Source organism: Piliocolobus tephrosceles, chromosome 13, assembly GCF_002776525.5.
Source record: "Piliocolobus tephrosceles isolate RC106 chromosome 13, ASM277652v3, whole genome shotgun sequence".
Classification (NCBI taxonomy): Eukaryota; Metazoa; Chordata; class Mammalia; order Primates; family Cercopithecidae; genus Piliocolobus; species Piliocolobus tephrosceles.
The window spans coordinates 12,455,911-12,470,022 of NC_045446.1; the positions used below are offsets into that span (position 1 = coordinate 12,455,911).

Here is a 14,112-nt window from a genome sequence, read left to right on the forward strand (position 1 = left end):
AGGATCATTTGAAGTCAGGAGTTTGAGACCAGCCTGGCCAACATGTTGAAACCTTATCTCTACTAAAAATACAAAAATTAGGTATGGTGGTACATGCCTGTAATCGCAGCTACTTGGGATGCTGAGGCAGGAGATGCCCTTGAAACTGGGAGGTTGCTGGGTGCTGTGGCTCATGCCAGTAATCCCAGCTCTGGGAGGCTGCGGTGGGTGGATCACCGGAGGTCAGGAGCTCGAGACCAGTCTGGCCAACATGGCGAAACCCCATCTCTACTAAAAATACAGAAGTTAGCTGGGTGTGGTGGCAGGCATCTGTAATCCCAGCTACTCAGGAGTTGAGGCAGGAGAATCGCTTGAACCCAGGAAGCAGAGTTTGCAGTGAGCTGAGATCCCACCATTGCACTCCAGCCACAAGAACAAAACTCTGTCTCAAAAAAAAAAAAAAAAAACTGGGAGGTGGAGGTTGCAGTGAGCTTACTTAGATTGCACTGCTACACACTCCAGCCTAGATAACAGAGCTGAGACTCTCTCTCAAAAAAGAAAGAAAGCAAGAAAAAGAAATGCAGATGCTCAGGCCCCATCCTGACTCACAGAATCAAACTCTGGGAGGGGACCCAGCAGACTGTTTTGACAAGCCCTCCAGCTGACTCTGACACAGGCAGTAGTTTGAAAGTCACTTTCCTGGAGCGGTGATTTTTTTAACTGGCTACACGTTATCATTAAATGGAAAGCTGTTGAAAATCTCAGCCTAGGCTCACCCAGACCAATGAAATAAGAGTATCTTGTGGATGGGACCAGGAATCAGAATTGTCTGTCTCTCCAGGTGATGTTTAGCATGGAGTCAAAGCCGGTGTAATCCTGCCTTGTTTTTCTTTTTTTTTCTTTTTTTTGAGACGGAGTCTCTCTCTGTCGCCCAGGCTGGAGTGCAGTGGCGCAATCTTCACTCACTGCAAGCTCTGCCTCCCAGGTTCACGCCATTCTGCTGCCTCAGCCTCCCGTGTAGCTGGGACTACAGGTGCCCACCACTGCGCCCAGCTAATTTTTGTATTTTTTTAGTAGAGACGGGGTTTCACCGTGTTAGCCAGGATAGTCTTGTTCTCCTGACCTCGTGATCCTCCCGTCTCTGCCTCCCAAAGTGCTGGGATTACAGGCGTGAGCCATCGTGCCTGGCCCCTGCCTTGTTTTCCTTCCTCTGTGGAGTTGCCTCATAGAATCTTTGCCTTCCTTGAGTCTCCACAGTCTAAACCCAGACCCTTCTTTCCAGCCTGGCACTGGCCAACAATAGCACCCTCACCATTGGCACCATCGATGAGATCCAGAAGCTGCACATTCGCACAGTTCCCCTCTATGAGTCTCCAAGGTGAGGCCCGGGTTGGGAGAGTGGGATGTGGGAGTTGGTGTAGGGCGCTTCTGACTTTGTAAGTGACGCTGTTGTTCCATACTTGTTCTGCAGGAAGATCTGCTACCAGGAAGTGTCCCAGTGTTTCGGGGTCCTCTCCAGCCGCATTGAAGTCCAAGACACGAGTGGGGGCACAACAGCCTTGAGGCCCAGCGCTAGCACCCAGGTAAGGGCAATGGACAAAGAAAGATGACATTAGAGCAGGGGCCAGCAAGCTTTCTGTAAAGGCCAGGTAATAAAGGCTTTCAGCTTTGCAGGCAATGTGGTCTCAGTTACCACTGACTGTTCAACTTTGCCATCGTAGCCTGAAAGCAGCCGTAGGCAACAGGTGAGCATAGCTGACTTCTATAAAAGTATATTTATAAAAAACAGTTCCTACTTGGTGGCCTTGCAGCATGAATAATTCCTTTTCTGTCACCATCAGTTTGGGTCCTTTGTAGGGCAGAGTAGTAGAATAGGGGAGCAGCATGGGGTTTGGAGTCCGACAGAACGGGCTTCCAGGTTTTTTTTTTTTTTTTCTTTTTTAAAGACAGAAACCAGCTTTTCAAAAGTGCCAACTGGGTTTATTTTATTTTATTTTATTTTTTAAATTTTATTTATTTTATTTTATTTTTATTTTTTTATTTTATTGTATTTTATTTTTTATTTTATTTTATTTATTTTTTTGAGACGGAGTCTCACCCTGTCGCCCAGGCTGGAGTGCAGTGGCGCGATCTTGGCTCACTGCAACCTCTACCTCCCAGGTTCAAGCGATTCTCCTGCCCCAGCCTCCCAAGTAGCCGGGATTACAGGCGCGTGCCACCATGCCCAGCTAATTTTTGTGTTTTTAGTAGAGATGGGGTTTCACTGTGTTGGCCAGCTTGGTCTCAAACTTTTGACCTCGTGATCCACCTGCCTCGGCCTCCCAAAGTGCTGGAATTACAAGCGTGAGCCACTGTGCGTGGCCTGGCTTCCAGGTTTATTGCTAGCTGTGTGACCTTGGGAAAGCCTAAACTTCAGTTTTCTTACCTGCAGAATGAGGCAGGTAACAGGACAGTCTGGAGGTACACATACTAGGCTCAGTGGAGATACCAGCTGGTCATTTTCTTCCATGTATTCTCTGCCTTTCTTGTTTCCATACATCTGCGATAGGACCTCCCTCTGTAGTCCAGAGTTGAAGTCTTCATGGCTTCTGTTTTTATTTGAAGTGCTCCGCTCCTCTTCCCATTGAGGGTAGTGAAGTCTGTCCCTTTATTAGGTCACCTAAGTTCCTTTTTAGCTGTGTTTGATTGACTTGCAGCATCACCGCTTTGTCTTTAATGACCCTTAGAGTTTTACTGTGTTTTGGATTGATGTTTCAACTACATGTTTCCTCTGAAACATTCTCCTCAGACACCTTGAGCTGCCAGCCATCGGAGTTCTTGCCTGCTGCAGCCTCCGTCCTGATCTGACGAGTCCCCTCACAATGATGTCTCAGCGCCTCTTCTGCGTTTGAGAAGGATGATGTGCATTCTCTCTTTTTGCAGGCTCTTTCCAGCAGTGTCAGCTCCAGCAAGCTGTTCTCCAGCAGCACTGCTCCTCATGAGACCTCCTTTGGAGAAGAGGTGGAGGTGCACAACCTACTTATCATTGACCAACACACCTTTGAAGGTGCACATGAGCTCTTTCGATAATTTTTATCTGTGCCCTCCCTAATCCAGCTGTTCTGGGCTCTGTTACCTACAAAGCCTGACAGATGTGGCAGACTATCCCAGGAGGAGCAGAAAGGAGGGGTGGGAGCTCTTTGAGATGGCAGTGAGTTTGGAGGCTTGGGCATCCTCTCCTTAGCTTAGGCTGGTGGGGGACGGATAATCTGATGAGACAGGGACAGCAGGTGGCACACGCTTTGTCACTGACTAAGCCGCAGGCCTCACAGAAATACATGATTACGTGTGTATGCAGACATGGATAACCTATCGTCACATAGTCATCTCTCTACTCTCTATTTAGTGCTTCATGCCCACCAGTTTCTGCAAAATGAATATGCCCTCAGCCTGGTCTCCTGCAAGCTGGGCAAAGACCCCAACACTTACTTCATTGTGGGCACAGCAATGGTGTATCCTGAAGAGGCAGAGCCCAAGCAGGGTCGCATTGTGGTCTTTCAGTATTCAGATGGTAAGGGGGCGCAGTCTCCGGTTTCTGAGGGAGGTGAAATGCTGAGAAAGTCAGTAGGCCATTGTGAGGTTTCAGAGAGCCTCAGTTAAGCAGTAGAAGTTGGGTTCATTGCTGTAAAGAGCGGTTCTCTTCTTTATTTGATAGAATTTTGGAGCGTGTGAACAGTACACAGTAAAATTTAGCTTACATTTCTTTCTTTGCTACTCTTTGAAAGGCCAAAAAACAAAAGGAGGGGTGGGAGAAGTGAATGATGGGTAAGGGAATCTAGTGACAACAGGTATAAAAATTAAGAATCCTAGATTTGTTTTCCACTTGGTTGCTCAGGCATTTAGGTGCTCTTTCCAGCTCCAGCACTGTGTTTATCTTTTAATATCTTTTATCATTACTCCCACCCAAGAGGGCTCTAAAGACTATCAGCCCGGAAATCTCAGATAGCTGAAATGGGATTTGGTTTCCATCTTGAGAGAGAGATCTAGAGTTTCAGGGCGGGAGGCAGATCCTAGACGCCAAGTGTATTTCTCTGCACTTTATCTTGGGGCTCATACTTCAGGTGGTGGTTAACTCCAGTAGATACTGAGTCTGTGTTGTTTTTTTAGACGAGTGGCTTTGTGGGGCAAGAACTAATACCAGAGGGGCCACCAGAGGATTGTTTTGACAAGGTAAAGTATGGGCTCATAGAGAGACTCAAACATATTTTTTCCACCCCCAGGAAAACTACAGACTGTGGCTGAAAAGGAAGTGAAAGGGGCCGTGTACTCTATGGTGGAATTTAACGGGAAGCTGTTAGCCAGCATCAATAGCACGGTGAGGCCTGGACCACTTGGTACTTACTTTAGGCTGCCCATCATTGTCTGCAGAATGTGTCTCTCTTAAGTTGTCTGGTGCCTCGTGTGTGTCAGATTTGAAGGAGAACAAAGTAGTGGGTGTGGAAGATAGAGCTCTGAGTTGAGAATCTGGGAAACTGAGGTTGAACCAGGTGTTGAACTAGGTTACATGAACCCCCATGTGTTTTAGATCCTGAGTGCTGTGGGACTTGAGAAACGAGTGAGACCTGTGGTCCCTGCATGTAGGGTGTTCCATGCCAAAAGAAAATGAGCCAAATCAGAATATCCTGAGTGCATCCCTGAAAGCTAGTCCTTTGAAATATTCCACTGCTTTTGCCATGACCCTACCTCCCTTGCTAAAAAGTTTTTTTCCATCTTTGTTGAGGTATAATTGACAAAAATTTTGTATATCGAAAATGGACAACTTGATGTTTTGGAGTAGGGAGATAGCAGCAAACAAAATGGACAGCTGCCCTTTTGGAGTTTTTGAGCAAATAAAGTATATAGTACATGAAATGGTGAGAAATAAAAGGGGCACAGGACTGGAGGAATGCTGGGATAAACATAGAAAGTGGGGTTTGCTGTTTCATATTACATGGTCGGGAGGGTCTCGTGGATACACAGTGGCATTTGAGCAGGTTCCAAAATGAAGGGAGGTAAGAACCCTACCTGTGCTTGGGGAAGACAAGTGCAAGGGGTGGTAGGTCACAGGCAAGAGTGGGCGGGCCTGGTGTCTGCGGGGACTGAGCTGATGGTCTGGTGAGAGATGAGTCCAGTGGACAGCCAGGGGCCAGAGCGTGAAGAGCCTGGTAGGCATGTCAGTGTTTTATTCAGAGCATGATGGCAACCTCTGGAGGGTTTGAGCAAGGGTTTGAACATGATTGAACTTGTGTTTTAAAAGATAATGTTGCTTCTGTGGAAAGGCTATAGGGGAGCAGGGGTAGAAGCAGTGGTAGAAGAGGTCAGTTAGGGGAGGCTCTTGTAGTAATCTAGATGTGGTTGGTGGTTGCTGGGACCAGGCGATGATGGAGGAGATGAAGAAGAGTAGTCACATTCTGCTTATGTTATGAGGGTAGGATTGAAGGACTTTGATAGATTGAAGATGAGATGTGAGAGGCAGAGGAATAAAGTGTCGGGGGATTTGGCTTTGCCATTTACTGATGGAAAGATAGTGCAGCAGGTTTGGAGTGGAAACCAGAGGTTCTGGATATAACTCAGTTTCAGTGGTTATCTTTTTTTTTTTTTTTTTTTTTTTTTTGAGACGGAGTCTCGCTCTGCCGCCCAGGCTGGAGTGCAGTGGCCGGATCTCAGCTCACTGCAAGCTCCGCCTCCTAGGTTTAGGCCATTCTCCTGCCTCAGCCTCCCGAGTAGCTGGGACTACAGGCGCTGGCCAAATCGCCCGGCTAGTTTTTTGTATTTTTTAGTAGAGACGGGGTTTCACCGTGTTAGCCAGGATGGTCTCGATCTCCTGACCTCGTGATCCGCCCGTCTCGGCCTCCCAAAGTGCTGGGATTACAGGCTTGAGCCACCGCGCCCGGCCTCAGTGGTTATCTAAGTGGAGATGTTCACTAGGTAACAATGAGAGAGGTATGGAATCCAGGGAAGAGGTATACTGGAGATACTAGCATGGCAGTTAAAGCTAAAAGTCTAGTTGACATCACCAGACCATCTGCTGAGAGCCCGTAGAGATAGGATCTGAAGATAGCCCTGGAGCTCTCCAGTATTTCAAAGACAGGGTGAAGATCTAGCCAAACAAAGGGTGACTTGTGAAGTAAGAGAAGAACCGAGAGAATAGTGTTTTGGAAGCCATGGAGAAAAAGTATTTGAAGCAGGAGGGAATTGGTAAACTGCAAGTGTTGCCAGCAGGTCAGGTAACATAAAGATTAGTAACATGGAAGTCGGTGGTAAACTTGATCAGAACTCTTGGTTGAGTGGTGGGGCTAGAAACCTGATTGCAGTTGGCTCAACGGAGAGTAGGAGGAAAGGAGGCTGGTACAGAAAACCCCTCAGGGAGTTTTGCAGTAAAGGACAGAGTGATGTGGACAGGGAAATTTCAGGATAATAATTTTCTGTTTTTAAGTTTTCTTTTTTTTTTTGAGGCGGAGTCTTGCTCTGTCGCCCAGGCTGGAGTGCAGTGGCCAGATCTCGGCTCACTGCAAACTCCGCCTCCTGGGTTCACGCCATTCTCCTGCCTCAGCCTCCCGAGTAGCTGGGACTACAGGCGCCCGCCACTTCATCCGGCTAGTTTTTTGTATTTTTTAGTAGAGACGGGGTTTCACTGTGTTAGCCAGGATGGTTTCGATCTCCTGACCTCGTGATCCGCCCGTCTCGGCCTCCCAAAGTGCTGGGATTACAGGCTTGAGCCACTGCGCCCGGCCTGTTTTTAAGTTTTCAAGCTGGGAAACACTGCCGCATGTTTTCTATGCTGATGAGACTGATGTTAGAAAGAGAGCCATTGTTCTTGGCCAGGCAAAAGGAGGTGGGATCTCAAACCCAGTGGCAGAGAAGGGAACAGACATGGAAGTTCATGAAAATGCCCTTTTGACTGTGTCTCTGTTCTCTGTAAAATTGCTGAGAGAGAAGATGGGAAGGAGGTATTGGCAATTTGAGTAGAGTGGAAAAAGGATGAATTCATTGTTTTAGGACCAGAAGAGTGAATGGAGTAGGAAAATGCGTGATTCCTGAGAGGTTTAGGAACCCCCTTTCACTTAGTAGTCTTGAATTTAAAAGAACAGTCATCCTGTTGGTTGGTTTTTCTTACCTGTAGTGGAAGATGAAAATTTTATCCAAGTCGAGTTTTGTTGGATGAGCATGAGAAAGGGGAGAGGGGTCAGGACATTGGAATCTGCAAGACAGTTACTATGTGATTATGGTGGTGGACTGTGGGCATCTGAGAAGAGGCAGAGTGGAGGACACAAGATTCAGGAAGAGTGCGGTTACTTGTAATGCCAGGCTTTAAGAGGTGGTCATAAGAATGGACTAAGTGGGAAAGAAGGGGTCAGAAAAGCGATGTGAGGGTATTAGAAGGACCTTCTCTGTGAATATTATAGTCATCAACACTTACAGGAGGTTGTGTGGGAGAGAGAGATGGGTGGGGTGGGAATTCAGGTGACTGCTTTAGTAGGTGATGGTGGTTGTGTGGTCTGGTGATATGAGCCTCAAAACTGGTGTTTCAAGGGAGGGAGTGACAAGTCTGAAAGAGCAGACGAGGAGCATGGGAGACTGTGCTACCTCCTGTTCCAGTGTTACGAGGGACAGTGGAAGAGAAAACAGAGAAGTTAAGAGCGCCACAAGGCCCGTAGGAAAGAGCCATGGATATCAGTTAGAATGAGAAGGTGAAGGGTTTGCCCAGAGAAGAGGCTGTCCATGATTAATGACTGTTCCAGAGGGAGCAGTGGGTGGGCACAGGGATTAGGAGGGTGGAGGGTGGCATTGAGGTCAGGTGAGGACATATCTATTCTGTGGCTGATAGAAATATTATATGAGTAATGTATGTCATTCTAAATTTTCTAGTAGCCACATTAACAAATGCACAAAGAATCAGGTGAAATGAATAAGGTATTTTATTTAACCCGGTATCTAAAATATTAGCATTTCCACATGTAATCTGTATAAAAACACAAGATATTTTAGTTTTTCATACTAATAATTCAAAAATCTGGTATGTATTTTACAGTCAGAACACATCTCAGCAGGGACTAGGCACATTTCAAGTGTTTCATAGCCATGTGTAGCTAGTGACTACCATGTTGGACAGTGGAAATCTACAACCTTTTGGGAAGAGAATGGGAGTCTTGGGCTTCTGGCGGTGTCTGGCCTTGGTCTTGACTCTCTCCAAGGCGATGGGGAGGTTGAGAGTGTGGAGAGAGAGTGGTGGCAGGTGTTTGCAGGAACCTGTGGAACTCTGAGGCCCCCCACCTTCACTCTCCCTGTTGGAGGTGTGGAGGCCCAGCAGGGTGGGCTTACCTGAAGAGGGGGCACTCTGGAGGTACCTTGTACCCTGTGATAGAGGTGTGGTAGCCATAGTAGGTATGTGTATATATATGTATGTATGTATGTATGTATTTATGAGATGGAGTCTTGCTCTGTCGCCAGGCTGGAGTGCAGTGGTGTAATCTTGGCTCACTGCAACCTCCACCTCCCTGGTTCAAGCAATTCTCCTGCCTCAGCCTCCTGAGTAGCTGGGATTACAGGCACGCATCACAATGCCCAGCTAATTTTTGTATTTTTAGTAGAGATGGAGTTTCACCATGTTGGCGAGGATGGTCTCGATCTCCTGACCTCGTGATCCGCCTGCCTCAGCCTCCCAAAGTGCTGGGATTCCAGGTGTGAGCCACCGTGCCTGGCCAACCATTGTAATTATTACAAATGACTCTTGGAATATATTCCTGTATTGCTAGGGTTCTTTGGACAAATTTTGAGAAATTGTGGTTTAATTAATGTGTTCTACTCAGGAGTTTCTAGATGTGCAGAGGCCATGGGGATTATCTGGATCCTGAAGGATGTGCCAGGGAAGGCTTATCAGTTCAGATGGGTTGAGTCTGTCTTCTTCAGCACTGGGCCATGCCAAGTATCTCTCCATCAGATGCTACTGATGATAAAGCATCTTCATTGTTTTGGAGATGTGATTGTAATTGAAAAAGCACTGTGGTGGAGACAGAAAAAAGCATGTTTTTTTTTTGAGACAGAGTCTCACTCTGTCCCTCAGGCTGGAGTGCAGTGGTGGGATCTTGGCTCACTACAAGCTCCACCTCCCGGGTTCACGCCATTCTCCTGCCTCAGCCTCCCGAGTAGCTGGGACTACAGGCACCCGCCACCATGCCCAGCTGATTTTTTTTTTTTTTTTTGTATTTTTAGTAGAGATGGTGTTTCACTACGTTAGCCAGGATGGTCTCTGTCTCCTGACCTTATGATCTGCCCATCTCGGCCTCCCAAAGTGCTGGGATTACAGGCGTGAGCCACCATGCCCGGCCGCACAGTTTCTTTTTCCCTCTTGTGGGGTGGTAGAGGGTGGCCATAGAATCAAGTTCTGTGGGTTCCTTTAGTTATTTGACAGTGTTTTCTGTTGGACTTTTCTTTCTTTTTATTTGAGACAGAGTCTTGCTTTGTCACCTAGTCTTGGATGCAGTGGCATGATCGCAGCTCACTGCAACCTGGGTTCATGCAATTCTTATGCCTCAGCCTCCCGAGTTGCTGGGATCACAGGTGTGCGCAACCAAGCCTGGCTACCCACATTACTGTTTCCTTTACATGGACTCATTGTTTTGTGTAAAGGAAAACTTGGGAAGTCTTATATTCCTAGTTTGGTGTGTTCATTTTCATATTTCATAAATATATAATAGTGAAATAATAAATGTTTACCCCAGTGCCTCATAAATCTGTTTCCCGTCCCACATTGCACTTTGAGATGTGGTGCTGTAGATGGAGGGTCAAGGAGTTGGGGGGCAGTTGTTCTGAGAGTGCTCTGGCCCCTTTGACTGAGAGAGACAATGCCCTTCCCAGGTGCGGCTCTATGAGTGGACAACAGAGAAGGAGCTGCGCACTGAGTGCAACCACTACAACAACATCATGGCCCTCTACCTGAAGACCAAGGGCGACTTCATCCTGGTGGGCGACCTTATGCGCTCAGTGCTGCTGCTCGCCTACAAGCCCATGGAAGGAAACTTTGAAGAGGTGATGCTGGTGGGGGGATGGGAGCAGACTTCTTTCTTGAGCCATGGCCCCTGCAAGTGTCTCTGCGGGGGAAGGATAATCCAGCCCAGTATTAGGGGCAGAAATGTTTTCCGTGGAGCAGACATTCTACATTGATTAAGTATTTTTAGAGACTCCCAACTCGAACTCTGAGAAGGCTCCATCTCTGGGCAGTTGGCAGTCAAACGGGCTGCGTTGGCAGAGAGGTCGGGGGAGAATCCCTCTAGGGCGACACTTGTTTAACACCGGGCTACATCTTCTGCAGGGTGGGGCCTTGCTCCTGAATAAAGGAAACACAAGTCCCAGAACTGGATTCCATGCAAACTGCTGATTGTGCTTTCTTGTTTCACCTTGTCTGTTTTAAGATTGCTCGAGACTTTAATCCCAACTGGATGAGTGCCGTGGAAATCTTGGATGATGACAATTTTCTGGGGGCCGAAAATGCCTTTAACTTGTTTGTGTGTCAAAAGGACAGGTGAGTAGTGGCCAGCTCTGGGAGTGGTGGGGAGGGTTGGGAGCTCCCGGGTCTCTGGTGGATGCAAGCATTGGGTTCTGTGTCAGGTTCAGGTGCTCCTCTTTACAGAGATAGAACTTTCCTCGTGAGATAATAAAAGGTGACAGAAATCCACCTCTTTAGACTGGCTCCCCTACTGTGGAGTATGTCAGCTCCCCAGGGAAGTTCAGCACCGTGACCACTGCACGTGGTCCTGTCTCAGGGCCTGTGGTGGAAACAGGAGGTTCAGAAACTGACTTTCTCACCACCTTTCAGCGCTGCCACCACTGACGAGGAGCGGCAGCACCTCCAGGAGGTTGGTCTTTTCCACCTGGGCGAGTTTGTCAATGTCTTTTGCCACGGCTCTCTGGTAATGCAGAATCTGGGTGAGACTTCCACCCCCACACAAGGCTCGGTGCTCTTTGGCACGGTCAACGGCATGATAGGTAAGGTTATCCCCGTGGGGCACACCCTCACACAGGCCTCCTTCCTGATACCACCATTCTGAGGGACTGGGGAGAGCAACTGGACAAGACCTAGGTGTTTACTAGAGGAGGCTGCAGCACATTAGCCCTCCCCGAGCTGCTCGCCTGGGCTGCCCTTTATGTAGAGGATGCGTGCTGTGAGGTTGAGCTCTCTGCAGCTCACTGCCTCCTTCACTTCTTCAGGGCTGGTGACCTCACTGTCAGAGAGCTGGTACAACCTCCTGCTGGACATGCAGAATCGACTCAATAAAGTCATCAAAAGTGTGGGGAAGATCGAGCACTCCTTATATCCTTCCCAAAGCCATCCCCTTGCTGGGAAGCATGTCCCGGCTTATGTGGCACATGGAGTCACATTACCCGGAAGCTGCTACATGTCTTGGTTAGGTTCCATACAGAACAGGTTTTTTGTTTTGTTTTGTTTTTGACTTTTTCATGTGGAAAATTTCAAACATACACAAAAGAACAGTATATTGACTCCCAAAGTACTTATCTCTCAGCTTCCTCTGGTCCATCTTGGAAATGTACATTTATATTCCTGAAATGTGTCCGCCTCTGGCCCTCGGTATAGCAGGTGAAACGTAAGTTTAGATCACAACACAGGAGCACATCCTTTCAGGGATTTGGTTGAGGGCAACAGTGTCTGAGACTAGAGAGACTACCAGAAGAAAGGAAAAGGTGAAGAAGCGGAAAACGCTGAAGCTCAAGAATCTGCCACCCTGGGACGCCCAGAGTCCAAGTGCTGTTGCAAATTGGTATAGTACAGGAGATGCAAAGGGCTCTCCCTGCCCCCGCTGGAGGTGGGAGGAGCTCCTGCCTGTGACTCTGGCCCGGCTCTAGTCAAGGAGGGCTGATGGGCTGATTTATTGTTTTTTTGCTAACTATCAAGACTTTTGGCAGTCCTGTCTCACTGAGTCTCAGTTTATTCATCAAGGGAGCTGCTGCTTTTCTTCTTCTTTTTTTTTTTTTTTTTTTGAGATGGGTTCTTGCTCTGTTGCTCAGGCTAGAGTGCCATGACATGATCATGGCTCACTGCAACCTTGACACCTTGGGCTCATGGGATTCTCCCACCTCAGCCTCCCGAATAACTGGGACTATAAGCACATGCCTCACATGGCTAATTTTAAAAAAATTTTGTTTTTTGTAGAGACAGGAGTTCATGGTGTTGCCCAGGTTTGGTCTTGAACTTCTGGACTCAAACGATCCTCCTGCCTCAACCTCCCAAAATGTTGGGTTCACAGGTGTGAGCCGCCACCACACTGACCCCTCTATGGAGCTCTGAGGCTAGACTTAGACAAGTGGTTTTTGTGCATCAGCTTTGCCTAGAGCACTTTTAAAGAACTTGCATACACGTATGGTCTTCACATTAATAGACTCTGATCTGTACTTTTAAAAACTATTTTGAAGATCACCCCAATTGAGAACCAATTAGATTAGGTCATATTTTTACATTTTTTTCAATTCCAAAAATGTCCAAAAAAAACCAAGGCGAAAGGAAAGTATCATTTCCTTTCGAATCCTGATGATTGCTTTAGATTGTGGTCTTATTCAAAGGTGGGGATGACTGAGGAAGGTGTTTCCTGATAAGCACATGTTCCTTAACTTACCCGTCCACCTGGAGATCCTTTCACACTGAGCGGAAGACAGAACCAGCCACAGGTTTCATTGATGGTGACTTGATTGAGAGTTTCCTGGATATCAGCCGCCCCAAGATGCAGGAGGTGGTGGCAAACCTACAGGTGAGCTGTGTGTTATTTAGTCCTGGGCTGGACAAGTCCGGTGCAGGTTGGGGCATGCCAGGAGACTGTCTCTGGGCACTTCTCCCCCTCAATTCCAAGGTGTGAGGGGCCCTCTGTGTAATCCTTACCAGATAGAAGGTGGAGTCTGAGGGAAAAGAGATGTTTGTGGTTGTGGCTTGTGGGTATCTACTAGGTACCAGATACCGTGCTAGTAACTCTACCCATGTTAACCCCATCCTTGAGCAATGGAGACACATCTGGGATCTCTGGCAAACCCAAAGATGGGAGGCAGGGTCAGGATCCTGTAGGGAGGAGAAATGGCCACTATTCTAGAGTTCAGGATATTGCTCACTGGAGATGGTGTCTCGGGGACAGCAGAAGAGGGAGAATCTCGAAGAGGGAGAAATAGACCAGGTGGTGTCCTTGCTGACCTGTACCACTCAGGGGGAGGCGTGGGTTTCTGGTGAGTCCTTTCTCTGCCATGACGATGGTGGAGTCTTGTGCCTCCTTCACTGGGGGCATTCCCTTCCCCAGCTGTGGGCGAGCGCCCTCTTGGTCCTCACAGCCCCACCCATCTTCTCATTGCAGTATGACGATGGCAGCGGTATGAAGCGAGAGGCCACTGCAGACGACCTCATCAAGGTTGTGGAGGAGCTAACTCGGATCCATTAGCCAAGGGCAGGGGGCCCCCTTTCTGACCCTCCCCAAAGGCTTTGCCCTGCTGCCCTCCCCCTCCTCTCCACCATTGTCTTCTTGGCCATGGGAGGCCTTTCCCTAAGCCAGCTGCCCCCAGAGCCATAGTTCCCCTACGTGGAAGTGGGGCGGGCTTCATAGAGACCTGGGAATGAGCTGAAGGTGAAACATTTTCTCCCTGGATTTTTACCAGTCTCACATGATTCCAGCCATCACCTTGGACCACCAAGCCTTGATTGGTGTTGTCAGTTGTCCTCCTTCCAGGGAGGGATTTTGCAGTTCTTTGGCTGAAAGGAAGCTGTGCGTGTGTGTGTGCCTGTGTGTGTGTGTGTGTATCTCACACCCATGCATTGTCCTCTTTTTATTTAGATTGGCAGTGTAGGGAGTTGTGAGTAGTGGGGAAGAGGGTTGGGAGGGTTTCATTGTCTGTGAAGTGAGACCTTCCTTTTCCTTTTCTTCTATTGCCTCTGAGAGCATCAGGCCTAGAGGCCTGCCAGGCCATGGGCAGCCTGTGTGTAAAACCTGGAGACGGTGGATGATCCCCACACCACAGCCCTTTTGTCTCTGCAAACTGCCTTCTTCGGAAAGAAGGAGGTGGGAGGATGTGAATTGTTAGTTTCTGAGTTTTACCAAATAAAGTAGAATCTAAGAAGAAAGGTAA

General features: G+C 48.0%; 1 protein-coding gene across 1 annotated transcript in view; it reads left to right on the forward strand.

The window, feature by feature from the left end:
• DDB1 (damage specific DNA binding protein 1) overlaps positions 1 to 14,112 on the forward strand; it is a 40,305-nt gene extending 26,193 nt beyond the window's left edge. Inside the window, exons 17-27 of the mRNA XM_023189448.2 lie at positions 1,262 to 1,357; positions 1,451 to 1,562; positions 2,902 to 3,025; positions 3,365 to 3,529; positions 4,239 to 4,333; positions 9,856 to 10,026; positions 10,410 to 10,519; positions 10,814 to 10,983; positions 11,206 to 11,308; positions 12,635 to 12,758; positions 13,347 to 14,112. Coding sequence (XP_023045216.1) covers positions 1,262 to 1,357; positions 1,451 to 1,562; positions 2,902 to 3,025; positions 3,365 to 3,529; positions 4,239 to 4,333; positions 9,856 to 10,026; positions 10,410 to 10,519; positions 10,814 to 10,983; positions 11,206 to 11,308; positions 12,635 to 12,758; positions 13,347 to 13,430 — 1,354 coding nt within the window. The 3' untranslated portion in view covers positions 13,431 to 14,112. The remainder of the gene's footprint in view (positions 1 to 1,261; positions 1,358 to 1,450; positions 1,563 to 2,901; positions 3,026 to 3,364; positions 3,530 to 4,238; positions 4,334 to 9,855; positions 10,027 to 10,409; positions 10,520 to 10,813; positions 10,984 to 11,205; positions 11,309 to 12,634; positions 12,759 to 13,346) is intronic.